Source organism: Erpetoichthys calabaricus, chromosome 8, assembly GCF_900747795.2.
Source record: "Erpetoichthys calabaricus chromosome 8, fErpCal1.3, whole genome shotgun sequence".
In the NCBI taxonomy this organism is placed as follows: domain Eukaryota; kingdom Metazoa; phylum Chordata; class Cladistia; order Polypteriformes; family Polypteridae; genus Erpetoichthys; species Erpetoichthys calabaricus.
Window position 1 is genome coordinate 150,382,104 of NC_041401.2, and position 26,210 is coordinate 150,408,313.

At 37.8% G+C, this 26,210-nt stretch overlaps 1 protein-coding gene across 6 annotated transcripts in view; it reads right to left on the reverse strand.

The window, feature by feature from the left end:
* Positions 1-26,210, reverse strand: part of cdk11b (cyclin-dependent kinase 11B) — a 125,664-nt gene that overhangs the window by 19,139 nt on the left and 80,315 nt on the right. For all 6 annotated transcript variants that reach the window (XM_051930518.1, XM_051930516.1, XM_051930515.1 and 3 more), the window contains 3 exons: positions 14,693-14,798; positions 12,500-12,621; positions 2,430-2,537 (listed from right to left, as the gene is read on the reverse strand). In XM_051930518.1, the coding sequence (XP_051786478.1) occupies positions 2,430-2,537; positions 12,500-12,621; positions 14,693-14,798 (336 nt within the window). The remainder of the gene's footprint in view (positions 1-2,429; positions 2,538-12,499; positions 12,622-14,692; positions 14,799-26,210) is intronic.

The window sequence follows — 26,210 nt, forward strand, 5'->3', positions numbered from 1 at the left end:
TCAACAAGCTTGTTACACCTCTCAACTGGAATTTCTGACCATTCTTTTGCAAACTGCTCAAGTTCTCTCAGATTTCTCTCTTAGGGCGCCTTCTCCCAACAGCAATTTTGAGATCTCTCCATAAGTTTTCAATCGGATTTAGATCCGGACTCATTGCTGGCACTTTAGAACTCTCCAGCGCTTCGTCTTCAACCATTTCTGGGTGTTTTTAGAGGTATGTTTGGGGTCAATTTCCTGCTGAAACACCCATGACCTCTGACGCAGACCCAGCTTTCTGACACTGGGCCCTACATTGCGCCCCAATATCTTTTGGTAGTCTTCAGATTTCATGCAAAACATCCCCAAAACATCTTAGAACCTCCACCATGTTTGACTTTAGGTACTGTGTTCTTTTCTTCGTAGGCCTCATTCCATTTTCTGTAAACAGTAGAATGATGAGCTTTACCAAAAAGATCTACCTTGGTCTCATCCGTCCATAAGACGTTCGCACAGAAGGATTTTGGCTTCCTCAAGTACATTTTGGCAAACACCAGTCTGGCTATTTTATGTTTCTGTGTCAACAGTGGGGTCCTCCTGGCTCTCCTGCCATAGTGTTTCATTTCGTTCAGATGTCGACGGATAGTTCGAGCTGATACTGTTGCACCCTGAGTCTGTAGAACAGCTTGAATATGTTTTGAAGTTGATTGGGGCTGTTTATCCACCATTCGGACTATCCTTCGTTGCAGTCTTTTATAATTTTTTCTCTTCCATCCACATCCAGGGAGATTAGCTACAGTGCGATGTGTTGTGAACTTCTTGATTATGTTGCGCACAGTGGACAAAAGAACATGAAGATCTCTGGAGATGGACTTGTAGCCTTGAGATTGTTGACATTTTTCCACAATTTTTGTTCTCAAGTCCTCAGACAATTCTCTGCTCTTCTTTCTGTTTCCCATGCTTAGTGTGGCACACTCAGACACACAACAGAAAAGTTGAGTCAACTTTTCTCAATTTTAACTGGCTTCAGGTGTAATTGCTATATTGCCAACACCTGTTTCTTGCCACAAGTGAGTTCAAACGAGCATCATATGCTTGAAATAAAACGATTTACCCACAATTTTCAAAAGGTGCCAATAATTTTGTCCAGCCCATTTTTGGAGTCCTGTGTGACATGATGTCACATTTGGCTTTTTTTCTCTGTTTTTTGTGTTGTTCCAATGCACATAAAGGAAATAAACGTGTATACCAAAACATTTGTAATTGCAACAATTTTCTGGGAGAAGTGGTGCATTTTCTGGGAAAATTCCAGGGGTGCCGATAATTTCGGCCATGATTATATGTATGTGTGTATATATTGTGGGAAGCAGCCTGGACAGAGACAGATGGACATCGTTTTAAGTCCAACACACGTTTATTTACAATTCAAGTGAAGCACAACCCAGTGCTGCAGCACCAATCATCCCACAAGTCCAGGCCAACACACACTGCCTTTCCTCTCTTCAGGCCGCCTCTTTCCTCTCCCAGACCTCGCCCTCTTCCACCCGACTCCAGCCCTGAAAGAAGGGAGGCGGCCCCTTTTATTGTCCCCCGGATGTGCTCCAGGTGTGTTCCGGCAATCTTCTACCGACATGCCCCAGTGTGGCGGAAGTGCCGGCTGCATCCCCGGGTGTCCCTGCTCCTCTTCCCTCCCAGCACTTCCTGGAGTGGCGGAAGTGCTGAGGTCCAGGGCTCTCCAGGCATTGGGGCGCCCCCTGGCGGTGACCACGGGCCCTTACAGGGTTGAGCTTCAAAGCTCTGTAACCGTGGTCCCCACAGCAACCAGGGCGGTCGTCCCCTCGTGGTGATATCTACATTATATATCTCCTACAAATGATTCTGGGAGTGAACAGATCAACTCCCTTGCATTTGTGGATATTCATGCTCATTTCAGATAAAGATAGGAAAATGACAGAGTTAAGTCCTTCCTGAAATCCAGATACTAAAACTGTATAAGGGTACTCCAGATGTGGTCTCACAGTGTGGTATATAGCTTAAGTATAACTATTCTTGATTTGTATTCCACACACAGTACAATACAATTCAACATACTATTTGCCTTTTTAATTATTTGTGCATACTGTCTAATTAGATCTGTAAGGGTTACTAAGCTATTTTCTCTAAGCTCTTTCTTTGTAATATTGATTCTAAACCATGATAATATGTTAATATACTTCATAAATTTAAGACTTAACTATTTTACTTAAACTTCGTTTGCCACATATTTGTTCATATCTTTATTTTTTCCAGTTCATTGTTTAGGAATTACACAGGCTATGAAGTATATGCAAATCCTCTTAATTTAGTGCCACTGCCCAATTTAACCAATATATTGGCTTCTTTGTTTGTCTAAAACATTTACATAAATGTTAAAATGTATGAAATAAAAAAAAAAAATCCCACTAGCAACAAACCTTGGCACCCAGAAGCAATTCCGGAGCTCTGTACCAAAGAGTAACCACCACAGGAGTGTAAGGTTTTAGAGGAGAACCATATTCTCGGGCAAGTCCAAAATCACCAATCTATGGAAAGGGAAAAAAAGTATGAACTTACATATTTAAGTTATCCTAATTATCTGATATAACAAAGTACATTTGTAAGCTTGTGTAATGCACAATGCATGTATGAGCTTATAATTAAAACACTACACACACACTTGCTATTAAAAATGACTGGAAAATATGAAAACCCAAAACACAAACAAAGAACCTACACACTAGTATTGCTATGATATTTAAAATATTAAAATGTATAACTTGAACAAAAGACTTCAAACCACATTCACCAATATAAAAAGAGAAACCCACTTTAAAGAGATTATATTTTAATTTAGTAACAGTTGTAAATGCAGCATATACAGTGCATTGAAAAAGTATTTAGTCCCCAAAATTACATTAACATTTTATTGTCTCAGATTCTAAATTTACATTATTTAGATTTTTTTCCCTATCTGATCTACAAAACAGTGCAACTATTGCCAAACCAATTGAAACAACCTAAAAACCTCTCAATCATTTGCTTAAAAAAAAATCAGTTGTGAGGTTTAAAGTATTCACACCATTTGCAAATATAAAGCAAACTCTACTCGCCAATATTATAACGGACTCCAATTGTGCAGGAAATGGATAAATCACCTTTTATCATTTAATTTATAAGAATGAATGTCTGCTCTTCCACTGAGGTCAAACAGTATGGTAAAGATTTTCCACAATAAACTGCTATGTACAACAATGAAACTCTGCTTGGCAACATAAGTAAAATGGTACTTCCACCTGCAACTAAAGTCAATTCAGTATGCGAGCAATTCGACAGTGCCGTGCAGTCGGTGGCTCAAAAAGAAGAAGCCTTTGATTTCAGTCTGTAACAGCCTGTGTAAAACTTTGCAACCTGTAAAAGACAGAGCGGAAGGGGTATAACCAGACACACAAATGCTGGTGAATCATGTCTTCTTAGTATCTTGTTGTCACTTTAATTTTTTGTTATTCAGTTTTATTCTTGAATCAAAGCACACTTGTTTCGTTATATCTTTGTGAAAGTGCTTATTTTATATTCCAGTAACCACTTGAATGAGATCGATTCCGTCATTATTTGAAAACGCTATGCCAGATCTTGCCTGTACTCCGCGTTATGGTGAATGATACTGAAAATGCAGACAGAGCCGAGTACAGGTAAGAGTGTCATTATTAGTATAACATGGAAAAAGTTTCTCCTTTAGGTATGTGTTCAGCATTTCTTGCATTTCTCTCATTTCCTTTCATCCTACGTTTACCCAGATCTTTGTACACATGGAACACACATGAAATGCATGTATTCCAAATAACGATACACTGTATTATTTACCCTATACAGTGGAACCTCGGTTCACGAACGTCTCGGTGCACGTACAAATCGGTTTACGACCAAAAAGTATGCCAAACTTTTGCATCTGTTCACGACCACACACTCGGTATACGAACAAGCCAGTTTCCCTTTCGGTTTGTACATGTTCAGTCTCTCCCTGTGCATTTCCTGTGCAGCGAGCAAGAGAGAGAGAGAGAGCGACACACACAAGAGAGAAACACACACACACATGCAGCATGAGAGAGAGAGAGAGAGAGAGAGAGAGACACACACACACACAGGCAGCGTGAGAGAGAGAGACACACAGGCAGCGCAAGAGAGAGAGACACACACACGCAGGTAGTGCGAGAGAGTTGGACGCATAAGGTAGAGAAGGCAGTTAAAGAATGCACTGGGCTTGATTTTGTTTTCACTTCTGTTTACTGCGATCGGTTCGTAGCATGCATTGTTACTTTTCTTGGTGGTTTATTAAATTATGGATTTTTTCAAATGTTCATTTTTTTCCCTGTGCTTAAAACTCTTTTTATATAAAAAAAAAAAAAAAAAAAAAAAAAAGTGTTTTTAGCCAGCGGTTGGTAGTGCTATAGCGCGAACTATTGCAGTGTTAGTGTACTCTGTTGTTCAAGGTTTTCTCAGTGTTATTAAATGTTTTTACATTTAGTTTACTATTACGCTGTGCATTCTATGGTTTAATTAACTATATTTGTGCTTAAAAACTTAAAAAAATATATATATTTACATACAGTTCGTATGGTCTGGAACGGACTAATTGTATTTACATAAAATCCTATGGGGGAAATTACTTCGGTTCATGACCAAATCGGGTTACGACCAGAGTTTTGGAACGAATTATGGTCGTGAACCGAGGTTCCACTGTACAACTCCAGGCACATCACACGCTGATAAGGAGCTTTGGCTTGAGCTGGGAGAACTTTCTGCCCGAGCTGAGCTCCGTCAAGGCGGGGGATGGGACAGCAGGGTGCTTGCCACTTGTACTGATTGACACATTTACAAAACAAAAGACACTGATGGAGAGGTGTGAAAGGATTTAAGGTGGGCCGGGATTACAAGTTTTTTCATAGGCTTCAGGAATTCTAGTATTAAGCACATGTCCAGACTAACAGTGGAGTTACTTAAAATAAAGAAAATTAATGTCCTTGAGTGGCCCAGTCAGAGTACTGACCTTAAACATTGAACATCTGTGGTGAAACCTAAAAAGCTTCTGTCTACCATTGTTCTTCAACCAACCTTGCATGGCTTGAGCAATTTTGCAAAGAGGAATAAACATGTTGTCCAAAATGAACAGGGACAAATCTAGGAAGACCACTTGCTTCAATAGCTATGAGAGGTGTTTTAATCAAACATTGAACAGGGTTGATAGATACTTAGAAACTGTTGACATTTCAGTTTTTAGATATATTATTTTTTTTTTTTAGTTTTCTTTCTTTTTTGTGCACCAATGTGGACAAAATGTTTGATTTATAAATAAAAGTTCCCAGTCAAATCGATCAAATCTCCACACTGTGACAACCATTTATATGAAAATTTAATTGTTTTAGAGGACATCAGGAATAATATACATCCCTGATAAGTTATTGCAAGTATACCCATGCTCCAATAAAAAGTATTAAAAAAATTGATCTGAAACACAAACAGCCTTAAGTGCAAATTAAACACGGAATAAGAAACAGAGTAAATACAGTTCAAGAGAGTCAATCCCGCGGTATTTACATTGAAAAGTTTTGCTAAGCACACAAGAGAGAAACAAAGAAGCAGTTTACAGGATCACAGGATACATCATAAGGAAATGTTCCATAAGGATTAACTAATATAAACAATTAACACGACAGCACAGTGCAATCAGTTCAAGATTTTGTGTTTTATTTCCATATGTAATAGTAACAGCAGTAAGCTTGTCATTTGTACAGAGCACTGTGATCTGCCATGTTAAATTTTTGATATGAAGACTTATGGAAACACTGGTACTCCAACAAGGTTTATATCCTATGTTTGGACCTAAAGCTGCTTTGATGGGCTTTGCAAAACCTTGAATTTGACTGAGTGGGTTTGATAAATGGCTAGGGTTCCCATTGAGGGGGTAGCACAGTGGGGAAATAGTAAGATTTTTGGGTTTGTGTTTATTTTGACAGTCCAAAACTGATAAAAGCAACAACTCCTGGTAGACTTGCAATGTAATTCCTAAAACTTTTTAATATGACATTGATATTTTTGGTAATCAGATGAAATAATATCATCATTATATTGCCTCGCTGGACTATGTTGATTTTCTTTTTGAAGATGGATATAAACATTAAAAAGCCTTAAACTGTTACAGTGCCTTCAAAAAGTATTCACACATCTTCACTTTATGCACATTTTGTTACGTTGCAGCATTATGTTAAAGTAATTAAATTTTTTTTGAGCAACACTCAATACCCAAGAATGATAAAGTAAAAAAACAAGATTTTAGAAATGTTTTCTTATTTATTATAAAATTACAAAACTAAAATATCACATTGACACAAGTATTCATACCTATTACGCCGTTCTTTGTTAAGAATTATAGCCTGGAGCATTCTTGGGAATTAAATTCTCCCCAAAGATGTTCAATTGGCATCAAGTGTCGGCTCTGGCTGGGCCACTCAAGTACATTGAGTTTACCTTAAATCACTACTATGTTGTTGATTCTTTGTGTCATTGTCCTGTTGGGAGCTGAACCTTCTACCTAGTCTGAAGTCTAGAGTGCTCTGGAGCAGGTTTTCAGGATGGATATCTCTATACTTTGCTCTGGTTCAGCTTGCTCTAAAAACTCACTACTCTCCCAGTAACTGCTGCTGAAAAGCAATCCTACAGCATGATGCTACCACCACCAATGCTTCATCTTTCCAATGGTATTGCACAAGTGATGAGGAGTGCCTGCTTGTCTCCACAAGTGACACTTAGAACTGAAGTCAAACAGTTCAAACTTGGTTTCACAAAATTAGAAAATCTTGTTTTCCATAGTCTGAGTCTCCTTTAGGTGCATTTTTGCAAACTCCAAGCAACCTTTCATGCGTCTTCTGGCCATTCTTCAGTCCAGGTTAATAAAAGTGCTACAGTGGTGGCTATCCTTCTGGAAGTTTTACCCATCTTCACACACATTCTCTGGGGTACACCCAGACTGACCACTGGTTTGTTGGTCACCTCTCTTACCAAGGCCCTTCTCCAGTGATTGCTCAGTTTGGCCAGGCAGTCAGCTGCAAGAAGCCTTGTGGTTGCTCAAAACATATTCCTTTTAAGAATTAGAGAGGCTACTTCAACCAATCTGTGCCTTGACTCAATCCCTTCTCTAAGCTCTGACAGCAAATCCTTTGACCTCCTGCCTTAGACTTTTGCCCTGATACACATTATGAACTGTGGAACCTTCTATAGGCAAGTGTGAGCCTTTCCTGATCATATACAATCAGCTGAATTTACTAGAGGTGGACTCCAACCAAGGTGTGGAAGCAGAGTGATGATCAACTGAATGGGATGCACCCAATCCAAATTTCCAGCTTCATAGCAAAGGGTCTGAATACTTAAGTTTTTTTTTACTACACTTGCAAAAATTCCTAAAATCCTGCTTTCACTCAGTGGCATAACAACCATGAGGAGATAGTAGGCAATCCCATGGGCCACGAGCCTGGATGGTCACCAAAGTACTAAGCACCTTCCTTTTTTTTTTCTATTTAACATATTATAAATATTTATTGCAACAGTATGTGAAACAATGTCGTTGTTGCATCCTAGAGAGCTTTACTTTGTGTAGCATGAAAATATAATTATACAGGGTACCCACAAAAACACTCCTTGATTTTAAATGGTTACAAAATCAAAATCTATAGGAATATGTTTATAAATGAGATGACAGCAAATACATTAACTCAAAACATTTTTTCTTTTCCCCGCACTTAAATGGAAAGGTCAACAGGCACAATATACAGATATGGGGGAGTGAGAAACCACATGCCACAATGGAGGTTGAACGTGACTCTCCAAAATGTAATGTGTTTCATGCCATATCAGAGCAGAGAGTATATGGTCCGTTTATTTTCGAGGATCAAACCATTACTGGCCAAAGGTACCTGGATATGTTAAGGAACTGGTTGATTCCACAACTTACTGAGGTACGTGACTACCTTTTTCAACAAGATGGGGCACCACCACACTGGTGTCCGCAATCTTCTCAATGAGCGCCTGCCAAACAGATGGATTGGTCACGCTGGACAAAATGACCAGGTGTTCTTCAAGTGGCCCCTGAGATCACCGGACATTACTGTTTGTGACTTTTTCCTTTGGGTGTATATGAAAGACAGAGTGTACGTACCTCCACTACCCGCAACTATGGATGATCTGCAGGAACGCATCACTGAAGCTATAAACGGGATATGCTTCAGAGAGTCAGGTCTGAGCCCGATTATTGCATTGATGTTTGCCGAATAACGTGGGGTGCACATCGAGTGTATGTAATCAACAGATACCAAATGAGATGACAACAAGCAAAGAAACATAAGAAATGGGGAGAGAAGAAGGACATGATACAAGCTTTTGAGGTCACGCGACTGTGGTGTTAGATTTAAGTGTCAAAATTCAAACAACAGGTTGAGTGGGTGTGGCAGTGCTGCATGCTAAATGCACTTTTAGTGTCCATGAGCAATTAGTGAGTCATCGTGTATTCACTTTTATTACTTGAAATACATTGAATCTAATTCTGCAAGTGCAAAGAGGATTTCATATTATGTTTATGTTTTCCTTGGCAAAGAAGAATTCTTTTTTGTCTCACCATTTAAAGTGGTTTGCTGAATGTTCATCAGCTGGTAGTATGAAGGACATGTTTGTTGACCACTGAGAACTGTAAGATGACTAGAAAATGTTTTTAAAAAGCAAGACAAGCTGTAAACATTAAGTGAAATGTCACTTGGTAAAGTTAAACATTTCAAACTGGATGGTTTGACGAATTATTTACAAAGAGTTATCCCATCACTTGCATAAAATACATAGTGCATACATGTCTTAGGAATAATTTAGTGTTTTTGTTTTTTTAAACTCTGTTGTTTGAATTGTTAAATGGAAACTGGGGTATGTTAAACAAATCATGAACCTGTTTAGAAAAATGTACTGTTCTTTTGAAAAGCATTATAGAAAATTATATTTAAAACAAGGTAAATGAGCTGCACCAATTCATTTTTCAACTATATTCTTTAACTGGAACCATAACTTTAAAAAACTAAGTTAAGAGACCTTTTATATTGTCCTTTTGAAAATCATCACATCCTCATGCTACACCTTAACAATTTCTTTATTTCAGCTTTTACTGAAGTTTCCATGGGCAGTAATATACATTAGGAACCTATTCCTGTTTAGAATGATAACTGTTTCAGGTTCAAGCCCTAGATGCTCCTTGTGTGGAGACTGCATGTTCTCTCCCTTTATGCAAGGATATTCTCTAGCAGTCTAAAGACATCGAGGTAAGGTGCACTGACTTTGCTAAATTGGGTCTGCAGTACAGCGTGTGTGTTTGCCCTATCATGGACTTATGCCCTGTCCAAGTATTTGTTCCTGCCTTGTGTGCAATTCTTGCTATGACAGGCTCCAGTGACCATGTTTAACAAAAAAAGGTTTGGAAAATGGATAGATGGTTTGTGTCCAGCTTTTCTCTATTAGTAATATTCATATGAGAAATATGATTGAAAAGAAATATAAACATTCTTTTATTAAAATTGTATGGAAATTGTTGTTTGTCTCCGTATCACTCCACTCTCATAATGCTCTTCTTGGGTCCCAGTATGTTACTGATTTTCTCATTTGGATCCTCAGATGGAAAAGTCTCCTGATCCAACATGTGAAAAAGTGCTATGGCGAGTGCTTTCATGGAACATGGTAGTGTTGAAAGGCCCAATTAAATTTCTGAGTAAGGTAGATCCATATTTATTGTTGACAGAAAGCAGCAAAGCTCAGAAAGATTTGGATCTATGAGTATGTCATATGTATGGATTGCTTCTAGTAATTAAAACAGTACGTAAGGAATCAAATGCTTCTCAGATTTGTGAGAATAAATATCAGAGCTAAACACTTCATTACCAATTAAATGCATTACACAAAACAGAGCTAAACACTTCATTACCAATTAAATGCATTACACAAAACAGGTCCTTTTAAGTTACCAATCATTTCAATCGCTCTGTTTTTGACAACCAGCTTGACACATTTAGCTCCCTGTAACTGGCACAATACACCTCTTAACCGTCCAAAAGTTGGCACATATACTACCTACACCAGTAAACAATGCTGATTTGTTTACCGGCTTTCAATAAGTGACAAGCTGTTAAAACTCTTGTGTCTTTCAGTCATCTTAAATAACAGTGTCCATTAAATGTGCCTAGTAGTTTTACATCCAATATAATAAACAAAAACTAGCTTGTAAACACCTATGCCAGGCTTGGAGACGAGCCTGTTTTTGGAGCTGACCCATCTGATTTCTGTCACACTCAAATCACATCTAGGACTACACTCATGTTTTTTTTTTTTTTTTATTTTGAAGGGATTCTTTATACAGCAGTGTTGAGACCACTCAAATCACAGGGATCTATACATATAAAAGGCAAAGCCCTCACTGACTCATCACTAATTCTCCCACTTTCATATAGGTGGGAAGCTGAAATTTCGTGTGCTCATTCCTTGCAGTTTACTTACAAAAGTTAGGTATGTTTCATGTCCTATTGCAACACTCAAGTGGGGGGGAAATGGGTGTACCCCCTAAACTGTTTGTATAGATTGGGGAAACCCCTCCTCACTATTTCTGCAACTTCCAATATACGTAGGAAGCCCAAATTTCCCATGCTCATCCTTTACACTGTACTTACAAACGTTAAGTGCGTTTCATTTCACGCCGTGCCCCATAACAAACTTTTGAAAATAATATCTTCTTTTTGGCGGTTCTCACCATTATGCTGTAAAGAACTTTCGGAACTGAGCTCTCCTTTTGGCAGTTTCATTAGTCATTTCCATTAACAGACGATTTATTTCACGGCAGAGATGCACAAGGGCCACCCCCGGTCCCCCTTCCTTATTCTGCACGGCCGCTGTCCGTGCATCTACCATGTGGTTGGCTCCCTGCCTATATACATTAATGACATCCCACGCTCATGTGCCTCCTCACTCACTTCCTTACTTTCCTCAGCTGTTTGTCATGCTCACTGCTCCCTTCTTCTTTACTCCACTGCTTCAAGCCTGTTATTGTTGGCTTTGCTTCACATCTTTCTGCTGGTGACTCCTGCCTTTTCTTTTACTCCACAGCTTGAAGGCTGTCATTGTTGGGTTTCCTTACTTTCTCACGTCTCCCTCCTCATGACTACTGCCTTTTCTTTTACAACACCGCTTCAAGGCTGTCATTGTTGGACTTCCTTACTCGCTCACGTACGTCTTCCTGGTGCTGACTTATGCTTTTCAATCCCTGCTCCACCACTTCTTGCCTTCCTTCATACTTTCTTTCTCAACGGGAGCAAGTTTACCCCGAATAACATGTCTATTCCAGTGATCACCGTCGATCACAATTTCACCGACCCGTACCCAGTGGTTTCCATGCCCCAATTTTGCGCCTGCCTCTTCCATTCTCTCTCTTACTTATTGCATTGCCATATCAGTCTCAGCCTTGATATCCGCAGAGATATTGTGTCTTATGTACTGAATGACTGGGACAGGTTCAAGGTGTAGACTGATGGCAGTACAGGAGACAATTATACAGTACTACACATGACCACTATAGCAGTGAAATGCTTAAGCTCTCAACCTATGGTTTAGCATGTGAACTGATAGCTGCCACGGAATTGTTTGTCGCTTTCAAGTGTATATTTTACACCTTTGGACAACCGGGAATGCCTGTTAAACAACATAGATTCTTGGGTAGCGATTTGGGTAGTGGACACTTCAACGTTTATGAATGTTTCAACTCTGACAACATGGACACAAAGTTATCAATGAAACCTGTTGTATCTTTACAACGGTTGACAAACGCGGAATGTAACATGGAACACAACACATCCTCCAAATACAAATCTGATTGAAAGAAATAATGATAATCAAATCCTTGATGACAGCAACACTCATAACAGTGACAAAACAATTACATTCACAATCATTTTACGATATTTTTAAAATGTTTCCTTTTCTTTTTCATAACTTCTTTAACACACTACTTCTCCGCTGCAAAGTGCAGGTATTTTGCTAGTTCTTTATATAACAGTGTTGAAACTTGAGCTTACTCATTCCTGGAGTTCACAGGCTGTAATAAACAGAATATAGACTGCGCAGTTAATGTTAATTTAGCTTGGACATGTAATTTTTTTTTTACCATTGAGGTGTGAATCAAAGAAAGTCATATTTTTTGGTAAAGATGACTGATTTTACAGATCTATTTCAATAAGCAACATGGACTAAACATTAAAAAATAGGCACTTTTCATGAAATTTTCCAATATAAACCAAAAAGTATTTTCAGTGGGTCTTTAACATTCAGAACATAAATAACTATGGTAAAAAAAGTACAATAAATAATATAATAAAGAACAGTTGTTAATATAGTGTAAATTGAGGAACCTCTATGATTATTGAGGAAGATGAAAAAGTACCTTTAAAATTCCTTTATGGCTCAGTAATAGATTAGATGTTTTGAGATCACGGTGAAGAATCCAGTTATCATGAAGATGGCGTACTCCCCGAAGGAGCTGAATCATTAGGGTTTTCACTTCACCTATATAGTTAGGGGGGAAAAAAAAAAAAGATGATGGGACTGGATGTTTCAAAATTTTTTTGTATAGCTGCAGTAAATTTGTGATTGTGTCAGAGAAATCTAGTCTTCAACTTTGTACCAAGAGATGGAAGATAGCCTAGATAAAATAAAAATGTTTTCAATGAAATGTTATGTTTAATGTGAGGTGCCATTTTTTACTTTTAACATGGAGGCTGTGCTAAGATTTTAATACCACACCCTCTCTACTTGTGAATCATTGTATGTTTTGGATATTAAATGCTAACCAATCTTCATCCAACCTATTATATATATATATATATATATATATATATATATATATATATATATATATATATATATATATATAGTGTGGGCACATGATTCATAAACAAAGGAAATAGAATAAAAGGTTTATATGGTGATTTGTTTACATAAATAATGCTCAAGAGCTAATCTGAGATGATTCTGCACTATTTTACACTGTATGAGGGGTGATCATGATTCTGCACTATTTTACACTGTATGAGGGGTGATCAGATATTCTGAGGACAATTTATTAGAAGAAAAGCTAGTAAAACATGAAGCCTTTCTTTGCAACTCAGATGGAGCCATTTCATCTTGCTTGTGGAGCTATTCTTTTGTAGTTTCTTTATTATTGCTATGGATCATTTCATGAATAAAGCTATTCAGACTGAGAAACAGATAGTAGTCACAAATAGCCAGGTCTACAGAACAGGGTGAGTGTGGCATCTCTTTAGGGCTACAATTTTGTTGAACAGCCATTACAACAAAACCAGTGCGCCGTTGACAGGTTTCCCTCTCCAATTTTCACAGAGTAATTGAAATAAAAGAAACATTGTAATATTAACCAGTTTTGTGAGCCTCATAAAAAGTTATCAGTTGTTTTCTTAAACAATACTGAAAGGGTGGTGGACAGCCAAAAGACTGCAACTGATATACATACAGTGGAATACATGATCCTTGAGACTTCTGTTAGAACAGACCATATACACTGAGAAGTCAAAAGTAGAAGGTTTTAGATTACACATGCTATAGCTACAATTAAAAACTCAAATCGGGCACAGATTAGTAGTGTCTGGAGATAATTTGGAGGTAGTATGCTGAATCAGCTTCTGCACTGCTGATTACAATACAATTTATTTTTTGTATAGCCCAAAATCATACAAGAAGTGCCGCATTGGGATTTAACAGGCCCTGCCTCGTGACAGCCCCCCAGCCTTGACTCTCTAAGAAGACAAGGAAAAACTCCCAAAAAAAACCTTGTAGGGAAAAAAAATGGAAAAAACCTTGAGAAAGGCAGTTCAAAGAGAGTCCCCTTTCCAGGTAGGTTGGGCGTGCAGTGGGTGTCAAAAAGAAGGGGGTCAATACAATACACTACAATACAATACACAGAACAAATCCTCAATACAGTATAAAAATGAAAATTTTAGAAGTACGGAGTAGAATTTAACAGTAGATGATATCACATAATATGATTTGGATTTGTTTAGAGTCCTGGAGACCTCATTCATCAAGCTGCTTCCCCCATTTGGCCATTCCACACCTGAAATATCACTAATCCGATGAAAGGACCCCTCTTTCCCACAATTCCTGCGATCCTCAACTTACCAACTGAAGGAAATGAGTGAATTATTTTTGTGATACTGTCAGACCACTTGACCAAAAGCTAAAGTACATTTTGGTGGAGCACCCCAAAAGGAGAAGAAAAAACAAAAAAAAAAAAAAAAAAGAAACACATGCATTAAAAACTGCCTCTTGAATAGAATGATGTCTGCTTGTAACAGAGAGGCAGTATCTTTACTAACAAAGCTACCTTAGTTAAGGAGTAAACAGTCATTCTAACATTGTTTAATGTTTAGAGGATGCTCTCTTATTTAACATCCCTTAAAAATGTAAATATAAAGCAAAATTATTTTTGCAAAAATAATGGCTATGTTGAAAACTGAAACCAGGAATTCACAATCATACTCCTCTCTGGCACACAAGCAAAATGCTGAGAAATAAAATTAAATTTCTTTAAACAACAGTTACTGTTCAAATAGAAATTTACCTGGCAAGAATGGCTGTTTCATTGTTTCCATTAAACTTTTCAGGTCATGCTCCACATAGTTCATCACAATGTATATCTTATCCATGTTACTGCCGACTACTATTTCCTGCAAGAAGAAAATGCCCAAACCCCAACCCAAAGAATTATAAATTACATAAAAAAAAATTAAAGTTGTCCCATTGTTAGGCAAAATCAATTCAACAAATGACTTTAATATTCAATGCTTAATATTTCGCAGAAAAAACATTTCAATATTTACATAATATTCACAGTATATACAAATATTTCAAAAGAATAAGAGTTAACATTTTTTAAAATTCGGATTTCAAGGTTTCATTAAAATGCCCACAGTACAGTACAGTATGATAAGATAATATACCCTCTCTCACACCAATCTAGAAAACAAGGAAAGAAAAAGAACTAAAATGAACTAATCACTCACAGCTACTAAGATTAGCAATGGTTCAGCAAGCTCAGTTAATTGAAGACAACTTTAACCCCATATGCCGAGGGATTTATGACATTATTGAACCTAAATTATAGAGACCCAAAAATAAACAGCTATTATTCTACTTATGTAACAAAGGAGAACAGATGAGTAACAACAATCTAAAATGATCAAAAACCCATGTTTATACCAGTACCTAAAATACAAAATAAAATTTGGCGCTTTAGGGATTTGTGCCCAAAAACAGGATTTTTACAGTACATAACCAAGACATTGTATGATGTACAACAACAATATTTATTTATATAGCACATGTTCATACAAATGGTGTAGCTCATAGTATTTTACAAGATGATGAAAGAAAAGTTTATATGAAACAAAAATAAGATTAGGCAATACTAAGTAACAAAGAACAAATTAAAAGTTAGATGGCCGGGAGGACAGAAAAAACAAAAACTCCAAATTGGCTAGAGAAAAAAAAAAAATCTGCAGGGCCAAAGCCCTGAGACCACCCACTCTCCAATGGGCATTCTACCTGACACAAATGATACAAATTAGTCCTTATGATTTTCAAAGAAAGAATTTGATTATGATGATGTAAACCCTGGAATCAAAACTTTACTTTAAAAATTGTGACTCACGTGAAACGTCTATGAGGTGCAGACACAGCATAACAGTAGTTACAAGTGTGCAAAGAGACGCTGAAGATACTCCAAGTAGAAATTGCACTGCTAAGAAAACTAACATATGCAGTTAATGTAAGCAGCCAGCATGGTAACTGAATCCATGACAGCTGAACTGCAAAACTGTTGATGAGATCTTAGATTAAAGAGATTCACTCAGGTAGGATGCACTGCTCGCCTTGGGTATTTAAAAATACCATTATTGCCTTTGATTGAGTTCTGGGTTTACTGCATCATAAACAAACAAATCTGAAATATGGGGGAATCCCGTTGAAGGAACACTGTGCATAAATGGTTAATACCTATCATATTCTCTTAATGAATTTGAATTGCTCCTTGTAAAGTAAATTTAAATAAACACCTTCATATTATACATCACTAATTCAAAACTCCAAAATTTGAAACGTTTTGCGCGCTGACATGATGCCAAGCTATGTTGTCTCAAATCATTTTTTTTTAAACTACTGAATTGATGTGATCATCATATGTGCAGATTCCAAATGGATTTGCTCAGTCAGAGCGGGTGTGGGGTCTGGTCCATCATGAAGCACCATCACTCGATCAACGAAACACATTTCAAAAGTGCTGCATAACACCTAGTGTTAGGGTGGCAGGGGTTTATGGGGGAAAACACAGGACACCGAAAGTGGAAAATTATACACCAGGGTCTCATTTGTAAAACTCTGCTTGAAGTATGAAATTATGCATATAGCAAAAAAACAGTGATCAGTGTATGGGGGTTGTGGGGGGCGGCTTGGTGTATAAACATTTCTATAGAATTTACCTTTACAAATCACAATCATCTTGTAACACTCCTTAAAACTCATCATAGCATCACAGATGACTTGTACAATAAATTTAAATTATTGGATACATCATTTCCATCTGCTTAATATTATTTTGCACAGCTCCCTTATGGAGGTACTCCGGAATTGGATACATACTGTATACTGCAGAATTAAATGAGATCTGGGATGATTGGACTTTTTCAGTTGCTGCAATATGGGAACCACAGAGAGATAAGAAACATAATCATCCCTTGACTTCAGAATCAGAACATTTAGCACTGGATGGTTATTTAGAAGATCCACCCCTCGGACTTTCCTAAACTTAAATTTTATTTAAAATATTCCTTATTTTAAATAATGTACATTTTCTTTTCAGATTACCCTAAAATGAAACAGATTGGAAATACATTGCTGGTTTTATATTTAAGTTTAAGGCTTATTATACTTAAAATATAAAATTTTGCTTGAAATATATGCTTGAACTATTTATTTGCAATTCTTATATATACAGGTGAATCTCAATAAATTAGAATATCATCAAAAAGTTCATATATTTCAGTAATTCAATTCAAAAATTGAAACTCATTATATAGATTCATTACACACAGAGTGATATATTTCAAGCATTTATTTCTTTCCATTTTGCTAATGATGGCTTATAGGCAATGAAAACACAAAATCCAGTATCTCAGAAAATTAGAATATTGAGAAAAAATTCAATATTGTAGATTCATGGTGTCACACTCCACTCAGCAAATTAACGCAAAACACCTGCAAAGGTGTCCTAAACCTTTAAATGGTCTCTCAGTCTGGTGGCACGTCATGTTGTTACTCTGTGGACCCTGAGCTTCGCAATTTCGTCTATCTGTATACTTGCATATGGTTGAGATGACAAAGTTCACTTTGACTTTAGTAGGCCACAGAATCATGGGGAAGACTGCTGACTTGACAGTTGCCCAGAAGACAGTCACCGACACCCTCCACAAGGAGGGTAAGCCACAAAAGGTCATTGCTAAAGAATCTGGCTGTTTTCACAGAGTGCTGTATCCAAGCATATTAATGGAAAGTTGAGTGGAAGGAAAAATGTAGCAGAAAAAGGTAAACAAGCAACAGGGATAACCGCAGCCTTGAGAGGATTGTGAAGCACAGCCCATTCAAGAATTTAGGGGAGATTCACAAGGTGTGGACTGCAGCTGTCTGTCTATATTATTATACAGTACTGTGCAAAAGTTTTAGGCAGTTGTGAAAAAATGCTGTAAACAAAGAATGCTTTCAAAAATGGAAGTGTTAATCATTTATTCTCATCAATCAACAAAATGCAGTGAATGAACAAAAGAGAAATCTAAATCAAATCAATATTTGGTGTGACCACCCTTTGCCTTCAAAAACAGCATCAATTCTTCTAGGTACACCTGCACACAGTTTTTGAAGGAACTCGGCTGGTAGGTTCTTCCAAACATCTTGGAGAACTAACCACAGATCTTCTGTGGATGTAGGCTTCCTCACATCCTTCTGTCTCTTCATGTAATCCCAGACACACTCGATGTTGAGATCAGGGCTCTGTGGGGGCCATACCATCACGTCCAGGACTTCCCATTCTTTATGCTGAATATAGTTCTTAATGACTTTGGCTGTATGTTTGGGGTTGTTGTCCTACTGCAGAATAAGTTTGGGGCCACTCATACACCTCCCTGATGGTATTGCATGATGGATAAGTATCTGCCTGTATTTCTCAGCATTGAGAACACCATTAATCTTGACCAAATCTCCAACTCCATTTGCAGAAATGCATCCCCAAATGCTCAAGGAACCTCCACCATGCTTCACTGTTGCCTGCAGACAGTCATTATTGTACCGCTCTCCAGCCCTTCGACGAACAAACTGCCTTCTGCTACAGCCAAATATTTCAAATTTTGACTCATCAGTCCAGAGCACCTGCTGCCATTTTTCTGAACCCCAGTTCCTATGTTTTCGTGCATACTTGAGTCGCTTGGCCTTGTTTCCACGTCGGAGATATGGCTTTTTGGCTGCAACTCTTCCATGAAGACCACTTCTGGCCAGACTTCTCCAGACAGTAGATGGGTGTACCTGAGTCCCACTGGTTTCTGCCAGTTCTGAGCTGATGGCACTGCTGGACATCTTTCGATTTCAAAGGGTAATAAGCTTGATGTGTCTTTCATCTGCTGCACTATGTTTCCATGGCCGACCACTGTGTCTACGATCCTCAACGTTGCCCGTTTCTTTGTGCTTCTTCAAAAGAGCTTGAACAGCACATCTTGAAAACCCAGTCTGCTTTGAAATTTTTGTCTGGGAGAGACCTTGCTGATGCAGTGTAACTACCTTGTGTCTTGTTGCTGTGCTCAATCTTGCCATGACATGAAACTGTCTTCCACAACCTCACCTTGCTAGCAGAGTTTGGCTGTTCTTTACCCAGTTTTAAGCCTCCTACACAGCTGTTTCTGTTTCAGTTAATGACTATGTTTCAACCTACGTGTGACATTGATGATCATTAGCACCGGTTTGGTATAATTGGTTGATCATACACCTGACTATAATCCTACAAAATCCCTGACTTTGTGCAAGTGTACCTATAAGAATTGATGCTGGTTTGAAGGCAAAAGGTAGTAACACCAAATATTGATTTCATTTAGATTTTTCTTTTGTTCGCTCACTTTGCATTTTGTAAATTGATAACAATAAACAATTATTTATATTTCTGAAAGCATTCTTTGTTTACAGCATTTTTTCACACCTGCTTAAAACTTTTGCACAGTACTATATATCTGTCTGTCTATATGTACAGTTAAGTCCATAAATATTTGGACAGAGACAACTGTTTTCTAATTTTGGTTCTGTACATTACCACAATGAATTTTAAATGAAACAACTCAGATGCAATTGGAGTGCAGACTTTCAGCTTTAATTCAGTGGGGTGAACAAAACGATTGCATAAAAATGTGAGGCAACTAAAGCATTTTTTGAACACAATCCCTTCATTTCAGGGGCTCAAAAGTAATTGGACAATTGACTCAAAGACTATTTCATGGGCAGGTGTGGGCAACTCCGTCGTTTTGTCATTATCAATCTATACTAATAAAAGGCAAAGCTCTCACTGACTCACTCACTCACTCATCACTAATTCTCCAACTTCCCGTGCAGGTGGAAGGCTGAAATTTGGCAAGCTCATTCCTTACAGCTTACTTACAAAAGTTAGGCAGGTTTCATTTCGAAATTGTACACGTAATGGTCATAACTGGAACCTCTTTTTTGTCCGTATACTGTAATGGAGTGAAGCTCGATGGCCGTGGGAGGCGGAGTCGTGTATCGCATCATCACGCCTCCCACGTAATCACGTGAACTGAAAACAAGGAACAGCCGCAAACAGCGAAGAACAAAAAATTCATTAAACAATTGAGAAGGGAGCGAAACAATAAGAAGCAAGTGAGTAAAGCATACAAGCATCTTCATAAGGGAAAAAAGCACGGTGTAAAAACGTAAGTTTAAATTAAGTTTATAGAAACGCTCCCCCTGCCATTTGCAATACCATATTCGCGAGATACAAGTTTAATGAGAAGACATGAGGTATAAACGAGACTTTGGATCACTTTGAAACAGAGTTAAAATTGCTGTAGCGAGAAACTTTTAAGTGCCGGGTCTTAGCTAACATTAAATAAAGCCGTGGACATCGCAACATCACACAAGAGAGCAGCTCACGTGAAATGACTGAACACAGCACGAGTGATCACTTTGATGAATCAAAACTGTTCAAAAAACACATTACACAATTGATAAGATACGAAAAGAATATGAAGCGACTGACGCATACAGGCATAAATTAAGTTCATAGACCTACAAAACATTGCCATTTTTCTCCTGTACAACTATACGTTGCATTCTCAACAGTAAGCTTCCACGGCTTGGTCATATTCCAACTGGAGTGCTCAACTGACAACGTGGTATACAAAGACAACTATAACAATCGTAATAAACGAACAATGAAACAACGGAGAACCCGTGCATTAAATAAAAAGGCTGCTTCCTTGGCAAAGCAAGGAAAAAGGATGGCCTTATATGGCGTTCGTTTATAAAAACAATCGTAATAGACAAACAATAAACCACTACAGAACCGCGAAGCAAGCAGAAAGGACGGACTTATATGGCGTTCGTTTATAAAACAGCAGAGAATCTGTGTAAAGACAGCTTCACAAAAAAACAGATCCTTAACAAATTGTTATTGGTATATTTTCCCTCAGTTTAAAAAGGTTTTCTTTTCTTCTTAATAAAAATTTAAAAGCAGTACTTCGCCGCTGCAAAGCGCAGGGATTTTGAAATATATATATATATATGTAGATATGTATATATATATGTGTAGATATGTAAATATATATATGTATATATATATGTATCTGTGTGTGTGTGTGTGTATATATATATATATATATATATATATATATATATATATATATATATATATATATATATATATATATATATATATATATATATATATATTTGTATGTATGTGTGTGTGTATTATATATATGTATGTGTATGTATGTATGTGTATATGTAGATATGTATATGTTTATGTGTGTATATGTAGATATGTATATACGTATATGTTTATGTGTGTCTGTGTATCTATATTATATATATATATATATATATATATATATATATATATATATATATATATATATATATATATATATATATATATGACAGCAAAACTCATAACAATGACAACACAATTACATTGACAATCATGTTATGTTATTTTTAAAATGTTCCCTTTTCTTTTTCATAACCTCTTTATCACTGTACTTCTCCGCTGCGAAGCACGGATATTTTGCTAGTATATATATATATATATATATATATACATATACATATATATATATATATATATATATATATATATATACATATACATATACATATACATATATATACATATACATATATACATATATATATATATATATATATATATATCTATATACACACACACACACACACAGTGGGGCAAAAAAGTATTTTGTCAGCCACCAATTGTGCAAGTTCTCCCACCTAAAAACATGACAGAGGCCTGTAATTTTCATCATAGGTATACCTCAGCTATGAGAGACAAAATGTGAAAAAAAATCCAGAAAATCACATTGTCTGATTTTAAAGAATTTATTTGCAAATTATGGTGGAAAATATGTATTTGGTCACCTACAAACAAGCATGCTTTCTGGCTCTCACAGACCTGTAACTTCTTCTGTAAGAGGCTCCTCTGTCCTCCACTCGTTACCTGTATTAATGGCACCTGTTTGAACTCGTTATCAATATAAAAGACACCTGTCCACAACCTCAAACAGTCACACTCCAAACTCCACTATGGCCAAGACCAAAGAGCTGTCAAAGGACACCAGAAACAAAATTGTAGACCTGCACCAGGCTGGGAAGACTGAATCTGCAATAGGTAAGCAGCTTGGTGTGAAGAAATCAACTGTGGGAGCAATTATTAGAAAATGGAAGACATACAAGACCACTGATAATCTCCCTCGATCTGGGGCTCCACGCAAGATCTCACCCCGTGGGGTCAAAATGATCACAAGAACGGTGAGCAAAAATCCCAGAACCACACGGGGGGACCTAGTGAATGACCTGCAGAGAGCTGGAACCAAAGTAACAAAGGCTACCATCAGTAACACACTACACCACCAGGGACTCAAATCCTGCAGTGCCAGACATGTCCCCCTGCTTAAACCAGTACATGTGCAGGCCCGTCTGAAGTTTGCTAGAGAGCATTTGGATGATCCAGAAGAGGATTGGGAGAATGTCATATGGTCAGATGAAAAAAAATTTACTCGTCGTGTTTGGAGGAGAAAGAATGCTGAGTTGCATCCAAAGAACACCATACCTACTGTAAAGCATGGGGGTGGAAACATCATACTTTGGGGCTGTTTTTCTGCAAAGGGACCAGGACGACTGATTCTTGTAAAGGAAAGAATGAATGGGGCCATGTATCGTCAGATTTTGAGTAAAAACCTCCTTCCATCAGCAAGGGCATTGAAGATGAAACGTGGCTGGGTCTTTCAGCATGACAATGATTCCAAACACACCGCCCGGGTAACGAAGGAGTGGCTTCGTAAGAAGCATTTCAAGGTCCTGGAGTGGCCTAGCCAGTCTCCAGATCCCAACCCCATAGAAAATCTTTGGCGGGAGTTGAAAGTCCGTGTTGCCCAGCGACAGCCCCAAAACATCACTGCTCTAGAGGAGATCTGCATGGAGGAATGGGCCAAAATACCAGCAACAGTATGTGAAAACCTTGTGAAGACTTACAGAAAACGTTTGACCTCTGTCATTGCCAACAAAGGGTATATAACAAAGTATTGAGATGAACTTTTGTTATTGACCAAATACTTTTTTTCCACCATAATTTGCAAATAAATTCTTCAAAAATCAGACAATGTGATTTTCTGGATTTTTTTTTTCTCATTTTGTCTCTCATAGTTGAGGTATACCCATGATGAAAATTACAGGCCTCTCTCATCTTTTTAAGTGGGAGAACTTGCACAATTGGTGGCTGACTAAATACTTTTTTGCTCCACTGTGTGTGTGTATATACATTATATATATCTATACTAATTAATAAAAGGCAAAGCCCTCACTGACTCACTGACTGACTGACTCATCACTAATTCTGCAACTTCCCGTGTAGGTGGAAGGCTGAAATTTTACAGGCTGATTCCTTACAGCTTACTTACAAAAGTTAGGCAGGTTTCATTTCGAAATTCAACGTGTAATGGTCATAACTGGAACCCCTTTTTTCACAATATACTGTAATGGACGGCAGCTCGATGGCCGTGGGAGGAGGAGTTGAGTGTCACGTCATCACGCCTCCCACGTAATCACGTGAAAAGACTGTGAACGCAGTAGGGAGAAATGAAGGAGGAGCCGCAAACAGCGAAGAACAAAAAATTCATTAAACAATTGAGAAGGGAGCGAAACAATAAGAAGCAAGTGAGTAAAGCATACAAGCATCTTCATAAGGGAAAAAAGCACGGTGTAAAAACGTAAGTTTAAATTAAGTTTATAGAAACGCTCCCGCTGCGGATTGCAATAACATATTCGCGAGATAAAAGTTTAATGAGAAGACACGAGGTATAAACGAACCACACGCCGTAGCGCAACGTTAGGGGCTTCACCTCTGGCGCTGACGTTCGAGATTCGATTCCCGAGAGCGGATGCAGTGAGTGTGTATGCCTGATGAGTCCAGAATTAGGGAGAAACACATGTCGCATACTCTTTGCATTATTTGAAAGTAAACTATTAAAACCATTCTATGATCTGCTTCTCGCAACTGAAAGACGGCACATGGCGGATGTTAGCCGACTTGCTGACCGCAACGTTAGGGGCTTCAACTCTGGCGCCGCAAACAGCGAAGAACAAAAAATTCATTAAACAACTGAGAAGGGAGCGAAACAATAAGAAGCGAGCGAGTGAAGCATACAAGCATCTTCATAAGGGAAAAAAGCACGGTGTAAAACGTAAGTTTAAATTAAGTTTATAGAAACGTGGCGGACGTAAGGCGACTTGCTGACAAACAACAAGCGTGACCTGGCAGGTAACCACCCATACAATCAGATTGTGATTCAGAAAACGAATGCCATGAATGTAATTACCACAATCTACATACTGTCAAATAAACGAAACACATGCCGTAGCGCGACAGCTGTGAAAAGGGAGCTTCACAAAAAAACAGATCCTTAACAAATTGTTATTGGTATATTTTCGATCCGTTTAAAAAGGTTTTCTTTTCTTCTTAATAAAAAATTAAAAGCAGTACTTCGCCGCAACGAAGCGCGAGAATTTGGCTATATATATCTGCTTCTCGCAATTAAAAGAGGGCACGTAGCGGATGTTACAATCAGATTGTGATTCAGACTAGGAATGCAGTGAATGTAATTACCTCGATCTACATACAAGGCGAAAGTCTTGCAACATTCAAAGATGATGGTTTGGGATAAGTACACCATGGAACATAAAAGAGCTTATGAAGCCTTGAACCGAAAAAAGCAAGATCTCAGAGATCGTAAAAAAAAAAAAAAAGGAGGTAATGTCGTTTTACTCGCTGTAGATTTTAGTCAAACGTTACCAGTTATTCCACGAGGGAGACCAGCAGATGAACTCAACGCGTGTTTAAAATCCATGCTTCTCCCACGGTCGGTTATATGTCGCGTGTTCTCAGGTAGGTACACCAGAAAATGTATACATTTAAGCATGTAATGGGCAAAGAAAAAATGAGGTATACCCGAAGGCACTGCAGTAGTACTCAATGTAACTTTACTTCTTAAATGTTAATGTTTTACTGTCTAATAATTTATACGCTTCTTATATGTTGTTCAAATTCTTTTATGAAAATACCAGTGACAGCGCAATGCACGATAACATGGAGTGAATACACCATACGCATCCGCCCACGGCCGCCCTGGTGTGCGCAGATAGGAGTTGATTCTACAATAAAATAAAATAAAGATAAAAAGAGTAATACAATTATCACCCATAAAGCGGATAGCAGACGTGACGTACTATATGTGTACCAGATTTCAAGTCAATAGGTGAAACGGTTTGCGAGCTACAGGTGATTTAAAATCCTGGACAGACAAACGAATAGCCACGGTAGCAAATTATAGAAGAAGATTTTACTGTTTAATAATTTATATTTATATGAAATCTGCTTCTTATATATTACTTCATATTCTCATATGATATATATGTGTATATGTATATGTATATATATATATGACAGCAACACTCATAACAATGACAACACAATTACATTGACAATCATGTTACGTTATTTTTAAAATGTTTCCTTTACTTTTTCATAACCTCTTTAACACACTACTTCTCCGCTGCGAAGCGCGGGTATTTTGCTAGTATATAATATACACACACACAGTGGAACCTCGGTTCACGAACGTCTCGGTACACGTACAACTCGGTTTACGACCAAAACGTTTGCAAAATTTTGCCTCAGTTCACGACCACACACTTGGTATATGAACAAGCCAGCTTCCCTTTCGGTTTGTGCATGCCGATGATTTCCGCACCTGTTGCATTGTTCTCGGTCAGACGTACGTGCTTGCAGCTTTCGCTGTGAAGTGTTTGTGCTCTATTTCATTTCCCTTCTGGTTCGTACGCGCTGATTACTGTATTTAAGCACATGTTCAGCCTCTCCCTGTTCATTGTTCTCAGTCAGACGTGCGTGCTTTACCTGTTAACTCTTTGTGCTCTACAGTATTTCATGTGCTTTTGCAGTTAACCATGGCTTCTAAGCAAGTGAAGAGTGGTGAGAAGAAAGTGTTGCAATGTTACTTTTCTCTTTTTTCAAATGTTCATTTTTTTCCATGTGCTTAAAACTCATTTAAAAAGAGTGTTTACAGCGATCGGGTTGTAATGCTATTAGCATGAACTCCTGCAATGTTACGTTCTTGGTTGGCTTTTAAATAAAGTTCGGATATGTTCAAATGTTCCTTTTTTCCCCCCTGAGCTTAAAACTCATTTAAAGAAAAGTGTTTATACAGCGATGTTACAGATAGAGGGGG